Source organism: Geotrypetes seraphini, chromosome 7, assembly GCF_902459505.1.
Source record: "Geotrypetes seraphini chromosome 7, aGeoSer1.1, whole genome shotgun sequence".
Classification (NCBI taxonomy): domain Eukaryota; kingdom Metazoa; phylum Chordata; class Amphibia; order Gymnophiona; family Dermophiidae; genus Geotrypetes; species Geotrypetes seraphini.
In genome coordinates, this window is record NC_047090.1 from 105447871 (window position 1) to 105465336 (window position 17466).

At 41.9% G+C, this 17466-nt stretch overlaps 2 protein-coding genes across 4 annotated transcripts in view; one reads left to right on the forward strand and one right to left on the reverse strand.

The window, feature by feature from the left end:
• The window catches only part of PACS2 (phosphofurin acidic cluster sorting protein 2), a 474262-nt gene that overhangs the window by 348520 nt on the left and 108276 nt on the right, over positions 1-17466 (reverse strand). The gene's annotated exons all lie outside the window — the stretch shown is intronic.
• Positions 16148-17044, forward strand: LOC117363643 (MICOS complex subunit MIC27-like). Its single transcript, XM_033951735.1, has one exon. It carries the CDS (start codon positions 16151-16153, stop codon positions 17042-17044), a length of 894 nt encoding a protein of 297 aa, XP_033807626.1. The 5' UTR covers positions 16148-16150.

The window sequence follows — 17466 nt, forward strand, 5'->3', positions numbered from 1 at the left end:
TGGGGTCAGCGGGAGGGGGGGTCGTATTTTAGTGGAGGTGGGGATTAGGGGGTGTCACCGGAGGGTTTGGGCTCCCTCCTGGCCCCATCGGAATTGGCGGGGGGGAGGGTGTTGGGGATCACCGGGCCAGGAGAGCTTGGGCTCCCTCCTGGACCCGATCGTGTCAGGCAGGTGGGGGGTCACGGTGCCACCGGGCCAGGAGGGCTTGGGCTCCCTCCTGGCCCCATTGGAATTTGCAGGGGGGGGAGGGTGTTGGGGGATCGCCAGGCCAAGAGGGTTTGGGCTCCGTCCTGGCCCCGATCATGTCGGGCGGGTTGGGGGGCGCGGTGCCGCCAGGCCAGGATGGCTTGGGCTCCCTCCTGGCCCCGATCGTGTCGGATGGGTGGGGTTTTTTGTGGTGCCACCGGGTCAGGAGGGCTTGGGCTCCCTCCTGGCCCCATCGGAATCGGCCAGTGGGGAGGTAAGGGTGCTGCCGGGCAGGAGGGCTTGGGTTCCCTCTTGCCCCAATGTTAGCTGGAGGGGGGTCACGGTTCACCAGGGCAGGAGGGCTTGGGCTCCCTCCTGCCCTAATCGTGTCGGGGGGTTCAGGGGTGCCGCGGGGCAGGAGGGCTTGGGCTCCCTCCTGGCCCCATCGGAATCGGCCAGTGGGGAGGTGGGGGTGCTGCCGGGCAGGAGGGCTTGGGTTCCCTCATGCACCAATGTTAGCTGGAGGGGGGGTCACGGTTCACCAGGACAGGAGGGCTTGGGCTCCCCCCTGCCCTGATCGTGTCGGGAGGTTCGTGGGTGCCGCAGGGTAGGAGGGCTTGGGCTCCCTCCTGCTTGGATTGTTGTAGTGGGGGGGATTCTGTAACCGGTGTTTTTGACAGACACCGGTTACAGAATCCAGGTTTTAGGCGAAGGACTGGCTCCTCCTTCGCCTAAAAGCTCTTGTTTTGTGTGTTTGGGAGTTAGGCTTTTTTTAGGTCGATTATATAGTGTTAGTGTAGAAGTAGCATTGGTCTGGGCGTTTAAACAGCTGAACGTAGAGGCAGGCCATTATTTATTTATTTTTTTAAAAACTTTTTTTTGATAATGGACATTTTCCCTGGTTCTACTTTCAATGTTTAAGGCCTTAAGCCAAAAGGGGACTTAGATGTTTTTTTTTATTATGCTCCTCATACTGTACAGTGAAGGATTCATTTGTAAAGCTGCAATTCCCTAGCAAGTTAAATTCTTTGATACCAGCAGATGACTTTAAGACAGTATTACCAAGTCTCAGCCTATAAAAACTAGATTTTTGTAATTCACTGTATGTTAGCCTTCCGGCATCTACATTACATCTATAACAGGTAATACAGAATGCAGCAGAATACAGGTAATACAGAATCCTCATGATATGAATACATTACACTCAGCCTGGTAAATGTCATTGGCTACTGGAAAAATTATGGATACACATTTTTAGCTATTAATTCAATAGGCAAGGAGACAGGATACAATATGATTTATTTGGGTACATATAAGAAAACACTGAAAAGGCTTCGAGTTATTAAAAATTCAGCAGTTCAGCTGATTTTTGGTTTGAAAAAATGGGAACATATTACTCTCTATTATCAAAAACTACATTGGTTACCAATGGAGGCAAGAGTTTTATTTAAATTTTCCTGTATCTGTTTTAAATCAATATTTGGTATGACTGAGTACCTGGTCTCTCATTTTTTTTCTAGACTGTTTTAAAGGCCTACATGCAGAATCCATGTTTGCTTACTCAACAGTAAATGTTTGTCGCTTTAAAAGATTTCTGGACAGAACTCTTGCATTTTAGACAGGCAAATTAAGTGACTGGTTGGGTATTATTATTATGCGTGCTCCATCTTATTTTACTTTTAGAAAATTAATAAAAACACAGTTGTTTGATCAATTTGTAATCTGATTCAATGTTTTTAATATCCTTTTATCTTGAATGTATTTCTGATGATTTGTATTCTATTTTTTTTCACTGATTGTCCAGTACTTCTCATTGTAAACCGCCTCGAACTATTATTTTATTTTTATTTTTCTATACCGTTCTCCCAGGGAGGCTCAGAACAGTTTACATGAATTTATTCAGGTACTCAAGCATTTTTCCCTGTCTGTCCCGGCAGGCTCACAATCTATCTAATGTACCTGGGGCAATGGGGGGATTAAATGACTTGCCCAGGGTCACAAGGAACAGCGTGGGTTTGAACCCACAACCCAAGGGTGCTGAGGCTGTAGCTTTAACCACTGCGCCACACTCTCCCCCTTTGGCGGTACACAGGAATAAATTATTATTATTACTACCTACATTAAGCACTTAAGTTCTATAGGCCTGTTAAGACTGTTAAGATCATAAGGTGCATGCTTGCTGACAATTTCTCTTTAAGAAGTTTAATTTTGAGGAAACCAAGGATTGGAATAGGCATTCCATGCAAATTAGATTGCAGGATGGAACTGATTCTTTTAGGTGGTTAATGAAAAAACATTTATTTACAGTTGTGTTTAGGATTTCAGATTAGAATGGAAATGATTGCTGAAATGTTTCTAAGGCATGGGGAGTGCATGTGCCTGTTCCACAAATGTATATAAAGTATCCCCCTCCTTTACAAAGCCATGCGGCTTTGTAAAGGAGGGGGTATATGTTATATAGCAGAGTACTGGTACTGTCTTTGTACTGTCTTTTTTGGATTGAGATGATCGTACTTCTACTAAGATCTCTATTGATTATGTAGTTTGATTATAATCTGCTTGGTATATGGAAGAATATAAATAATACACACATATTAGAAAATCCCATACTTCTGACAAATTTACAGATATTGTGAATTTCAGACAAATGCATACCCAGTAACCATAACAGAGCACCCTCTTGTACTCATTATAAATCAAGAGACAATAGAAGCACTGTTGCTTCAACAAACAACTGTACTGTCAAACTGAACATTAAAACAAGCACTAGGAAAACACGTTTCACACACAAGAGGCCACTTTAACAATTATACTGCTATTTTTACTAGTTGCTTTGAAACAACTTGTAAGTTCTTGTAAACCGTGCCGAGCTCCACATCCGTGGAGATGATGCGGTATATAAACTTAAGGTTTAGTTTAGTTTAGTTTAGTTATGACAAAATTCATTTGTGGCTTTGCATTCTTTTTCCCAGATGTACAGTAGAATCTTATCCAACATTCTGGATTATCTGACATACTTTAGTGACATAACAGCATCATTAATTATTTATTTATTTCAAGTTTTATTTAAAATTTGATAAATCACTAATGAGATGCATGTGGATTTCTCTTTCTTTGCATCACATTTAATTAACAGGAAGTAGTGCTGATTTTTTAGGCACATTAAGTTAGTAAACTCTGTTACTGCTTCCTTTTGAAATATGTATTCAATATGTCTTTCTTATCTAATCCATTTTTTATATTATCCAACTTTTTGATTATCTAAATCTGTCAATCCCGTTTATGCTGGATAATCGAGACTCTACTATAACTTAATTCATAAATCATATTATGTATTTCTATGCATAAAAATAAGTTCAATGAGAAGTATAATAGAACAAAAATACAATAAAATACAACCACCAAATCAAAGAAAACAACCTAATACAAAATCATTAATAAAAATTAGGGCTGGATTTTGATTAAGCATTTAATCATAATTATGTGATCAAAGGAATGTTTATTTTTGTTTCCCCACTGAAGCACCTTCAGATTATGGGCAAATCACTTAACCCTCCATTACTCAGTCACAAGGAACTGCAGTGGGGGGAAAAAAACTCAAACATATCTTTAATTGCACAACTAATCACAATTACAATTTTTAATTGAAATGCAGCCTTAAAATAATTAAAGAATAAAAAATAGTGAAAAGATAAACAAAATACAAATTGAAAAATTACAAAATAAAGAATCTGAAACAGCAAGCAGAATAGCTTTAAACAACCTTACAGTTTTCACAATCTCTGTTAGAAAAACAAGCCTACTAAGGGCTCCTTTTATGAAGCCGCGTTAGCGGCTTCAGCGCACATGACTTTTCATCATGCACTAACTCCCGCACTAGCCTAAAAACTACCACCTGCTCAAGAGGAGGAGGTAGCGGCTAGCGCGGACGGCGGTTTAGCGCACAGTATTATGCACATTAAACCACTACCGCGCCTTCGTAAAAGGAGCCCTAAAAGTAAATTTTAAAAAGTTGTAGATTAAGTATGATAAACCACAAAACTCAGGACTGAAAGCACTTTTCAAAAAACCAAAACACTTTCAATTTTTCACAGAAGACTAGGTAACTTACTTAGGGCTCCTTTTATCAAGCCGCGCTAGCGAGGTTAGCACGTCGGATATTTCATCACGCGCTAACCCTGGCTAAAAAACTAATGCCTGCTCAATGCAGGCGTTAGCGGTTAGCGTGGCAGGTGGTTTAATGCGCGGTATTCTGCGCGTTAAACTCCTACCACAGCTTGATAAAAGGACCCCTTAGTCTTCAAGGAATGGCAGAATATTCCTTTAAAAAGATGTTTTGCTCGCAAAAGCTCTTGCTCAAGTAGAAAATAGTTTAAACTGTTAAAATGAAGACAAAGTTATTAAGAGTTCTGATTATGAGGTGTGCTGAAAAGTTCTCAGCCCAACCAAGAAGGGAATTACGTGGAGCCATGAAACTTTAAAGTTATTCCATATATTCGTTGGGAGGCTTAGATGGCTGAGCCTTAGTCTTAGATCTTGTTAAAGAATTCCAGTTCTGCTCATGCTACGTTTTTGAGTAGCAGCCTCTATCCTGTCGCCAAATAGTTCTTCATCGAGACAAGGGATGTTGGGTAACCGGTCTGGAAGATTGATATCCATGTCAGAGACTCACAGCCAAGCAAGACATCTCATAGCAACAGACATTGCTGATGCTCTGGATGACATTTCAAATGCATCAAATGCTGTTCTTGCCATATATTTTCATGTTTGAAGTACACTAAGTAGTCTGCTGAAAATCTGTTAGGCAGTCAGATGGAATATGCTGCTCAAAATCAGCCAACTTCTTTATGAGATGTTTAAGGTAAAAAGATATACAGTATAGAAGTTGTAATTAAGAACTTGGTTGGCCAACATAGAGTTCTGGTAAAGACGGTGACCAAATTTATCCATAGTACGACCCTCACATTCTGGTGGTGCAGTGGCGTAATGGTGTAAAACCTGGAACTGGAGGATTTTTTAAGGGTTCATTCAACAGGCAACAATCAGTGTGGTAGTTGCGGTTTATCAAAGCCAGAGCAAGATATGATTCTATAAAGTGAGTCGATCTTTCTAGGAGCTATAGTAACAGAAGGAGGATTCTCCAAGTTCTTAAAGAGAACCTCTTTGAGGAGATTGTGTAAAGCGGGGGTGTCAAAGTCCCTCCAGGAGGGCCACAATCCAATTGGGTTTTTAGGATTTCCCCCAATGAATATGCATGAAATCTATTTGCATGCACTGCTTTCTTTGTATGCTAATAGATCTCATGCATATTCATTAGGGAAATCCTGAAACCCGACTGCATTGCGACCCTCGAGGTGGGACTTTGACACCCCTGGTGTAGAGGCAACTTAAGAAGCTCTTTAGAGGCAACTTAAGAAGCTCTTTAGGAGGCTCATCAAAATCCAAAGTATCGAGGACTTCTGCTCTGAGCTCAATGCCTGCCTTCAATTTGACAGGTAGAGCTTTCCCCAACTGGCTGATATACTTGGTAAAGGAAAGTCCCTCAGGAGGAGATCTTCTTCTGGTAGTAGTAGGAGGAGATGGATCTGAAGGGATACAAGAGGATTCAGAAGCAGATTATGTAGGCTTATACTCAGTATGGCGACTGGACAGGGCAGAATCAACTTCTTGTACCCCAGGAGATTCTCTGTAGGATGAAGATTTCCTAGGTGGAGACCGATGAGTGTGAGAACGTCGAGTGTGGAGACTGATGTGTGAGGACATCGAGAAGCGCTTCTTCAACGATGTCAGTACCAATCTAATGACGAATCTGGAAGCATGGGATATTGATATACGTCAATGCTGTGATGCAGAACATCGATGCTTCGATGCAGAGCATTGTTGCTGAGATAAAGAACGCCAATATGATGTAGAGCAGTGCCTTGATGCAGACCTGTAATTAATACCATGTGGTCTCAGAGTGCGACACTCAGGCTGGGATGGTACCGAGGGAGTCGATGTACACACCTGTGTCGAGAGCAACTTAAATAGGTCATCGGACTTCCTCTGGAAAAACTCATTGAGGTGTTCTTTGAAGATTTGCAGCAGTACCCTTAGCTTATTAGCCGGTGCCATCAGTGCTGCAGGGTGTATAGGAGTGGGAGACCTTGATGAGGATGCACGCTTGTAGAAGAACCAGCCGACACTGACAGAGATCAATGGACTCGATTCTGTAGAGGCCTGTGACGCTTGCTGGGAAGAGGATGGCTTCTTAGCGGACTTGCCCAATGGAGGAACAGCTTCCAATATCAATGTCGGTATCGCTAGTACTGATGGCTCAGATTTATCACCGGAATCCATGGTTGAGCCGAACAGCTTCTCCTGCAGGATACATTGAGCTTTCAATGAGCATTTCTGAAATGTAGAACAGTGTTTCTCAACCCTTTCAAGCCAAGTACCCCCTAAACCTAACAAATACCAACCGAGTATCCCTGGCCAAACTCCGCCCCTGACTCCACCACCATAATAATACTACTAATTGTAATGCAATTTCTTCCACCCATTTTTCATATACACACAATATAATCTTATTAATACATAACAACAAAATTTAAAAAAAAAACACAAAGCAAACTGTACGCAGAGAAAATGTTATTTATATTCGAGGGGTTTTCAAAGATGTCAAGGCAGATGACTTTAAAATATGCAATGTTACCTCAGTAACTATAGAAAAATAGACAAATATAGCGCAAAATATAAACAGCAGATATAAATTCTCAAAACTGACACATTTTTATCACTAAATTGAAAATAAAATCATTTTTCCTTCTTTGTTGTCTGGTGATTTCATGAGTCTCTGCTTCCTTCTGACTGTGTATCCAATATTTTTCTTTCTTTCTTTTTGCCTCCTGCATGCTTCCTCTCCTCCAGACCTCATTCTATTCCCCAACCAATATCTCTCTCTGTCCCTCCATGAGTCCAATTTTTCTTCCTCTCTCATCCCCCAGATCATTTTTCACCACTGCCCACCAGCCCCATGCCAATTTCTCCTTCTATCACCCCTCTCCAACACCATGCCACATCTCTCCCTCCATCACTATGCCCAACATTCCTCCTCCTTGCATCCCGTTCAATCTATCCCTCTGTTCCCTCTCCATCACCATATCCAAAATTTCTCCCTCTCATCCTATTCCCCATGCATCTCTACCTCACTCCTCTCTATGCCCAATTTTCCACTTCCTTTCCCCATGTGCACCATCTCTTTCTCTCTCACTCACACACTCAGGCCCAACAATTGGCCCTTTCTATTCCCTCCCTTCCTCCTTCCTATGTCCCTAGTTAGTGCCCCCTTCCTCCCTCTTTCCTATGTCCTGAGTTCCTATGTTCCTTCTTCCTATGTTCCCCTCATTGCCTTCCAGCCTTTGTCCCACCCCCCTTCCTCCCTCCCCCGAAGCCACGCCAAAGCCTGCCTGCCACCGAAGCCACACCGAAGCCTGCCTGCCACTGCTTCCTCCTCCCCCCCGGTCCGCTGCCACCCGCCTGGTCCATTTAATTAACACCACCCCTGCTGCTGCCGGAACTCCGAGAAGGGCTAGGCGCATGCAGCGATTGCACACCTCTGGCCCACGAGCCTTCTCCCCGATGTCAATTCTGATGTTGGAGAGACGGTCTGGGCCATTCAATCGTTGCTTGGCTGGCCCGGACCTTCTCTCTGTCAGAATTGACTTCAGGGGGGGGGGAGGTTTGTGGGCCAGCAGTGTGCAATTGCTGCATGCGCCTGGCCCTTCCCTTCCTAGAGTTGCAGCAGCAGCAGGGGAGAGGTAATTAAACAGAGCGGGCGGGAGGTGAACAGTGGTGGCGGGCGGTCCGCTTACCCCCTAGCGTACACGTACCGCAGGTTGAGAAACCCTGATGTAGAACGAGTGTCTACTCGATGCTCAGGCTTCAAACACTGTAAGCACCAACTGTGTGGTCACTGATTGAAATAGGGTGCTGACACCAACAGCACTTTTTGAAACCGCTCAACGGTTTAGACGTGGATGGAAAAATCTCAGGGGCAAGGTAAAAAACTCAATGAAAAAGGAGAATGAGAACCACCAAAATAAGAAAAAGAGGGCTGAAATGCCCGACTGAGGTACAAAACATAAAAAGGAAAATATATATATATATATATATATATATATATATATATATATATATATATATATATATATATATATACATATATATATATATATATATATATATATATATATATATATATATATATATGGGGTTTTTTTTGCACAGATCGAAGAAGAATAAGTTAAAAATAAAAAATTAAGAAAGCTGAAGGGCCAAAAATATAAAGCCGTTGATGGGAAGACAACACACTTGGACAGAGACCCCCCAAAAAGCACATCTTTGCTCTGCAGAAAACAAAGAACTGAGGTACTGCTGCAAGCCGGTGTCGGGCAGGAAGGCACTCACGCATACGAGGTATATTCTGTCCCTTTGCCATCAGCACTAGGGGTAAGGCATAGTCAGGTGGGATAGCCGGTTAGCCAAGAGGAAGCCGTTTTAGTTGCTCTAAAGCAGTGTCTCAAACTTTTTTTTAGTTCCGGCACACTAAACGGAGCAAATGTTTTTCATAGCACATTATAATTTAATTTATAAAATTATTTTTTTTTAAATTAAATTTGAGCGTTATTTATTTAAAGTTTTTTCAGCTATATATGGGTAATTGTAACAATGGTGAAACTAAAGTAGATAGAATTGCTAAGCAATGCAATGGATGAGCCTGTTTTTGAGTGCAAATTAACTCAAAACGCGGCTCAATAGTTGACAATCAAAACAAGTTTCATTATCCACCATCTGCAGCAGTTTTTTTGTGGGGGGTTTTTAACTTTCTGTCAGAGCTGAAAATCCAAGTTTGCAAAGATAAGAAGATCCAAATGGTAACAAAGCCTTGATTCCTTTGATGTTCAAGCTAGCTTAACTACTGCATAAAAAAATAAAGATAAAATTACTTTCTATTAGTTTTCAAGGAATAATCACGTCAAAGAATGATGTTTGTCTGAGCGGTTGCATCCTTACGCACGCAGATGCTCATAACATTGACAAAGTCTTACGTAAGTGACATACATCTTATGAAAGGAATTTTTAAAAATAAAGTAAAATTCTGGAATACAAGGTATTCCTAGTAAATTCTGCACAGACAGCAGCCATTCCAGGTTGAGGAGGCAGCACAGATAGAAAACCAGAAGCCTTTTAACAGCAATATGGAAGAGCAGCAAGGAGAACAGATAAGAAAGAGCAGCTGTCTAGTCATTGCAAGTTCATCAGCACTTATTTTGGAGCAGAATGTCTAAGCATAAATGGACAGCAAAATGTATCCTGCTGCAGTCACCTTAACCAGACTAGACAGTAAACAGTTTTGTCTATTTGATACATTCAAGAGTGAAAGATGAGGCCAGCAGAGATTGTATTGATGTTTCAGATGCCTACTTGCCAGAGAGAGTCTGGTTCATATTACTGTACATACTTTTAGCAAAAGGTTAACAGGCTGTGTGTTCATAAAGAAGGGCAGTACTATACTAGCAAAAGCCCACAGAGGCTCAGGGTGGTGGAATAGTGAACTAGATCACCTCACTGTCTTTATAATATCCAAGGACAGCCCTCAAGAATCAAACTCAATAACTGGGAACAAGGGAAGGGGAGGCATACATCTGACCCTAGAGAAAGTGCAGTTGCTTACCTATAACAGGGGTTCTCTCCTTAGACAGCAGGGGAATGTAGTCACACTTGTTGGTAAAGTCCTTAGACCGATTCTGTGCGTCAGTGCTCTCCCATAGCAAAAGTAAGCCATAGCAAAAGTAAGAATATGCAGGGATTCCTGCAATCAGTGGCCCCTCCCCTTGATACTCAAGTTTGTCTCTAGCTGAAGTCATATATACATACCTTAGAGGGGAAAGAGGGAGGGTAACTGTGACTACATTCCCTTGCTGTCTATAGAGAACCCCCCATTACAGGTAAACAATAGCACTTTCTCCGGAGACAAGCAGGAAAGATGTAGTCACACTTGTTGGTGAGTCTCTAGCTACTTGTAGAAATTGGTGGTGGTGATATATTAAGGAGAAAAATAGAATGGTGATGACAGAAAGTTGGAAAGTCACAACTGATATGTCTTGGTGTAAACTAGAAAGGAGTTGCAAAGTAGGGATTGAGGACGAAGATGCTCTGTATAAAAGTCCACGGTGGAGGACAATGAAGAAGTTGTTTGGAAGTGGTGTGTAGGTTAATCTTGTGAAGAAGTGATTGACATATTAAGAATAGAAATCCACAGAATGGGAAAAGTTATATAGAAATGGAAGTGGAATCTGCTCTTTCCATTCTGAGGCTCCTTTATATGGCTATCATGTGATTTAATCATCAGCTGCAAGGTTGACATCTTGCCTCTACAGCATACTGAGTGAATAAATGTAAAAGACATATTGTTTATGCCTGAACATGTCCCTAATAGAACAAGGCTGGAGTAGGGACTGATAAAGAAAGAGATCATTTTCTCTGAGGTGCCTATTTACCGTCTGGTTACAGGACAACAAGGTCTCCTACTGGTGTGGTGCCATGTTCTAACATAGCTATGTAGAGGTGTTTCCCTTGTCTTTTTGCAACAGGTTTGTTGGTTGCTCTTCATTATGGCTGAAATGTGAGTGAATGATGAACTCCTAGGTTGCCTGCTGGTCTATACTGACCAATGAGTGCATATATCAGGGCAGAGCTAGTGGCGTGAATAGTATACCTATATAATTAAGAGGTAGTTCGAATATAATCGCATTTTAGCATGCAGGCCTATGGAATTCCATCCTCTTGTAAGAAAAGAAATGTCTGACTTTTACAGTTTTAATCTATTTTACAAAGTGCCAGACTATTTATTTTTTGTGCCCCTCCCTTTTGTTTTGATCCTTCTTCCTCTATGTCTCTTTATACAAATGTATTTCCGCCCTTTTCCATTCTTTATCAGTGTGTTAATGTTTGTCTGTGCGTTTGATTGTATTATTAATTGTAATTGTTTTTAACTCATGCCCTTTTTATTCTTTGTTTTTATATTATGTAAAACCACTTTGAATTTTGATAAGGCGGTATATCAAATTTTTAAATAAACCTGAAACCTAAACCTGACACAGGTGTGACTTGTATAGAATGGCTGCCTGTGTGATAATGGAGATGATGTGTGTGGTAATAGGCAGAAGCTGTAGATGTGTCACATACAGGGATTATGAAATGTACCATATGGAACCCTCCAATTAACCTGTTTATGTGCAATATTAGTTGTCTACATGCATATTTCTAGGAACTGCTTTATCATTGTGACTTCTGTGCATCCACTGTATGTTATGGGTCAAAACCAACTGTCAGCTGCAAACTTTAGCTGTTAGAATACCCTTATACAGTATAGTATATGAAGGCAGGATCCATCCCTTCAGCCCAGGAGGGAAACTCATAAGGTATGAGGTGATAGAACATAATCCTGTCAGAAGCTGAAAAGCTGTGGGAAGTCTTTTCAGGAATGGATTTTCTAACCAGATATAGGCAAGACACAAAGTGTAGAAGACTGCTTAGTTTATCCTTGCTTCTGAATTTTATCAGGTCAACATCATGAAAGTGGATTGGATAATTTGGTTCTGTACAGGATTCCTGAGGCTGCTGGAATAATGTCATGTAAACAGCTCTTATTAAGTTGTGTCCACATGGTGCATGGTTCTAGCAGTGTCATCTGAATGGTGTTTTGGGTTTTGCTGAATTTTAAGGAACAGAGAAAGCATCACACAGGATGGTTTACTGTTCTGGTCAGAAGAAATTAAAATCGTGGGCACTCTGCTTAGTCTTGTGAGACAGAGAAGGGCTATGAATGGGAGCTCCTATCATTATAATAGACTTTGGTGAACTGCATTCATTGTCTAGGGACCATCCATGAGGTCTGAGTCTGTGATTGAGTGACTCTGGTAATGTATTTGTTTGTGCTGGAATGGAAACTGATAGAAGGTTCATGTGAAAGAGCATAGCAAAAAAGCCAAAAGAAGTATGCCCCTCTGTAGAGAACTAAGGATCCAGAACTTCTCTGTTTGCAGATCAGAACATTGCTACTTGGTTGTCAGGTTGTATGAGGACCAGGTCATGTTGCAGCCCTGGATGAAAGGCTTGCAAGGTATAGGAAAACTGCACAAACTTTGGTGATTGATGAGGAGGCCTAGCCCAGCTGGGGTCTAATGAATGGGTTAGAGGGAACCTAAATGTGCTCCCCAGGCTGTGTTGGAGGCATCTGTCATAAGAGTGAGTTGAGGAGGAGGTTGAAAAAGGTAATCCTCTTTCCAAGGAGGAGAGTGGATACAGTATAGAAAAGACTGCTTGATTGAGTTTGCTAGTAGAATCTGGATTTCAGTGCAGACTGAGGCACCATTATAAAGGTCGTATGTGGAAAACTGCATGCGAAATAAGAGACAAAGATGCTGTCTTGTGTCCCTATAGGCACAAGATCTGGCGTGCAGAAAAATGATGTTTGTTCCTATAAATATGAGGGAGTAAGCTGAAAAGAGAGATGATTTCTCAAAGGTGATGATAAAACCCCAAGTATTGAAGGATGTATGGGGATTCCTGAAAAGTGAGAAATATCTTGCATACACAATCAAGAGGTAGTCTGTCTATGTATAGAAACACCAAATGGTGCGTCTTACATAGGTGTAAAGTGAGAATAGCTAGACACCTTATGAAGACACATGGTGTAGAAGTAAAACAACAGGATAGTGGCATGAACTGAGAATAGTTGAAGATCCTGAAAAGAAGGTAGTACCAGTGGGTTGGATGGATGGGAATGTGGATGCAGACATTTGTAAGGTGTAGAGCAAACTGGAAGTCTTTGGGTATGAGAAGGAGGAGGTTTGGAAGTGAAAACACCCTGAAATTTACTTTATTAATTTGGGGGGGATAGAAGTCTTTGCTTTCTGATATTCAGATACTTTCTATATTGTTTGGCTTTGAAAGTGAACGGACAAGTCTTCTGCCAGAAGTGAAATGTGATGAGGGTTAGAATTATTATTTTTTTTTTTTTGGGAAAGAGGAAAAACTGGAGGATGGCAGTTTTTATGGCCTTTAGATACAGTAAGAGGTTGGCTAGTGAAGAGAGAAGATAGTGAGAGTAAGACTGTGCTCTCGAGGAACCTTCCTTAATGTGTGCTGATGGTTCAATACATATGATACCCCAAACTGTAAAACTGGGATAATGCTAACCACGTGGGTGATACATAGAGTAAATATAAATTATAAGATCACCCGCTCTATTCTTCAATATAACCAACTACATATAGTTTAGACAGCAGTGCTCAGAACCATTCAGATGGTAAAAGAAGATCACAATGGGGTGAAACCCCCGGGAGTAGTGTCTTCAATGTTCAATTATTGCACTTCAAAATTTAAATTGGTGAAAACTCTAATTGTTGAAAATATGAAACAATGCAAAAAATTGCTATATACTCATCTTAGTGGTCTGAATCTTCCATGTTCTAACGTGTTTCGCCAGACCAGGCTTCCTCAGAGAACTCACGTAAAGTGCTTCCAAATTTATGTGACCTAATGTTCTTCCCTACTTGCTGTGTCTCTTGCTGTAGTTAGAATAACACTTATTCCAGAATTGGAACCATTCAATATCAACCTTTTCATACTTTGCCCTTGCTGAAAAATGTACTTGAGAGGGCTCTGGACTCTCTGCTGAAGAAAAACAATGTGTAATAGTCATACAGTAACAGGTGTTATCCAGGGACAGCAGGCCGATATTCTCACATGTGGGTGATGTCATCCACGGAGCCCTGATACAGACATCTTTAAAAGTACATCATCACTTTAAGAACTTGAGAAAGTTTTCAAAATGCCCGCACTATGCATGCACGAATGCCTTCCCGACCACCGCCATTCGCAGCTCCTCAGTTGCGTAAGCAAGCTAAGAAGCCAACCAGGGGAGGAGGATGGGTTGTGAGAATATCTGCCTGCTGTCTCTGGATAACACCTGTTATGGTAAGTAACTGTGCTTTATCCCATGAAAAGCAGGCAGCATATTCTCACATGTGGGACTCGCTAGCTTACTAGAATGGAATGGAGGGAGAGTTAGGAAAATAAATTTTGCAATACTGCTTGGCTGAAGTGACCATCCCATCTGGAAAAAGATTCCAGACAGTAGGGTGATGTGAACGTATGAACTGAGGACAAAGTAGCAGCTTTACAGATAATAGGAGTGGAGTGAAGGAAAGCAACTGAAGCTGCCATAGCTCTGACTTTGTGAGCTGTGATACAACTCAAGTTTAAGATCAATTTATTTAATATATAACGCAAATATAAAACTAAGGGTAAATCTAAGCTATTTCCAATAAAAGTTTAAAATAAGTGCCGTATTTTTCGCTCCATGAGACGCGCTTTTTTCCCCCAAATGTGGGTGGAAAAAAGGGTGCGTCTTATGAAGCGAATATACCACCACACCCCCACCACCAGCGGTACCTTTAAATTGTGGTGGTCGGTGGACGGCTGCCTGATGATTATGTTGGGGCCCACGGCGCACAAGCATGCTAATGCTTGGGCCCATGACGCTTCCTAATTGTGCTGGTCGCTGGTGCTTTGTTGGATGGCTGCCTGCTGATTACTGGTATGTCAGGGCCAGCAGTGCACAAGCCTGCTACTGCGTGGGCGCGCACCACTTCTGAATGGCTGCCTCAGTTCTCGCCAACCATGTGAAAATTGTTCTCTTACATTCTGGACGTCCCATCCTTGTTAGGATGAAAGGAGATGAAAAGTTGACAAGATGTTCTGTGCGGTTGAGTGTTTTTCAAATAGTAGGCCAATGCTCATTTGCAGTCCTGAGTGTGAAGAGCCGTTTCCTCAGAATGAGAATGAGGCTTAGGAAAGAATACTGCAAGTACAATAGATTGATTAAGGTGGAATTCAGCGACGACCTTTGGAAGAAACTTGGAATGGGTGCAAAGCACCACTTTGTCACGATGGAATACTGCGAAAGGAGGATCTGCCACCAGTGCTTGAAGTTCACTGACTCGTCGAGCTGAAGTAAGGGAGATGAGAAAGACCACTTTCCAAGTAAGGTACTTGAGATGAGACGTAGTCATTAGTTCAAAAGGAGGCTTCTTCAATGCAGCAAGAACCACATTAAGATCCCAAAAAACCAGAGGTGGTTTGAGAGGAGGTTTGACATTGAAAAGTCCTTTCATGAATCTGGACACAAGAGGGTGAGCAGTGAGAAGTTTACCACTGACTGGTCCATGAAAAGCATTGATAGCATTGAGATGAACTTTAATCGAAGTGGTTTTGAGGCCATAATTTGATAAATGTAAAAGATACTCCAATACTGAAGATAGAGGTGGATTTAGCCTCATGATGAAGAGCACACCAGGTGGAAAACTTTGAACATAAGAACATAACATAAGAATTGCCGCTGCTGGGTCCATCATGCCCAGCAGTCCGCTCACACGGCGGCCCTCTGGTCAAAGGCCAGCACCCTAACCGAGACTAGCCCTAACAGTTTGTAACAATGCTGTGTGGAAGGTTTCCTGGATGCATCCAAAATTAATCTGACAGTCTGAGAAAGATGGTCAGCCGCTGTTAAACCAAGAGGTACCAATCTGTCAGGTGCAATGCTGGAAGATTGGGATGCAGAAGAGATCCGTGATTCTGAGGGAGAAGAGACGGGAAAATTTGAAGAGGTATTGGATCCTTCATTCTGAGTTGCAGTATTAGGAAAAACCAAGGTTGTCTGGGCCACTGAGGAGCTATAAGAATCATGGTGGCAGATTCCTGTTTGAACTTGACAAGTGTTTTCAGAATGAGGGGGATTGGAGGAAAAGCATAGAGAAACTTGTGAATCTAGTAGAAAAGCATCCGCTTACAGACGGTGAGGAGAGTACTGCCGGGAGTAAAACTGGAAAGAAAGACCGGTTCAGGAGGCGGGGACATGGCGGCTAAGTTATTAAAACTGGCAGCTGTGCCTACTGGCTTGGCTCTGACATCTTTTGCTTTATATGCTGTACGACAGAGAGAACCAGAAGGAAGTCTGCTGTTAAGACCAAGTCAGCTGTCTATTTATTCTGTACCTCTGCAACATTCTAAATATGTTGAAGAAGAGCCTGGTCATCTGCAATTGGGGATGTCAGTGATACGAAATACAGTATATCCTTATGTGGAATGGTGCGAGAATGTTTTTTTCTCTGTTAAAGATGGAGTAAGGAATACAGTCCAGTTTGGAAAAGATATATTTGTATACCTAAAACATCCACCTCCAGAATTCCTCCCAAAAGTAACTATGATTACTATGTCTGGGTTAACTGGTCTGCTTTTAGCAAGAAAAGGATCTCAGTTTAAAAAAATTGCTTATCCTTTGGGATTTACTACTGTAGGATTATCTGTTTGCTACCCAGCTCAAACAATAATATTTGCTAAGGTAATGGGGAAGAAAGTATATGGTGCAAGCCACTGGACTTATGAAACAATTGAATCATTTTGGACTACCAATATCTCAAAGAATGAATTAGAATCTCCACTGAAAAATGATGGCAAGCTTAGGTCAGACCAACAGGAAAAGCTAGCATCTATACTCAACCAAGAACAAAGTGATGATGAGAGTTGTACATCTGTTTCCGACTCTGAGGTAAAACCTGAACCGCTAATAACATCAGCCATATTAGAATCACCAGCAGACTTGACTCTTGAATCCATGCCTTTACCAGCAGAAATAGGACAGCCAGACACTAATTCCAAACAAGCAGTAACTGTAGATGATACCAAAGAGAGGCAATTTAAGCATGACCCTGAAATGATGGATCATGGGCAGTCCCATCCGGGGGAGTAAAACTGGGGCAGTTTGTAGTTGGGGGGGGGGGACGCAAACAGGTCTGATGTGTCCCCCACTGAGAGAAGATGTGATGAGAAACTGCAGAACTGAGTGACCACTTGTGTGGTTGAAGAAACCTGTTGAGCCTGTCTGTAAGAAAAATCTGTTCCAAGTTTCAAGTTTATTAGGATTTTATATACCCGCCTATCAGGAATATATTGCAAACAATGGCCCAGGTCCAAATCCTCTGGGCCTCCTGACAATACATCACAACCTGATTGTCCATGTGAATAAGGAGGACGGTGTTGATCACAATGTGCTGAAAAGCTTTGAGAGCATTGTAGATAACTCTGAGTGCCAACAGATTTGTATGACAATGGCAGTCCTGGGGAGACCAGTGACCTTGCATGTGATGTCCGTCCAGTTGAGCTCCCCAAGTA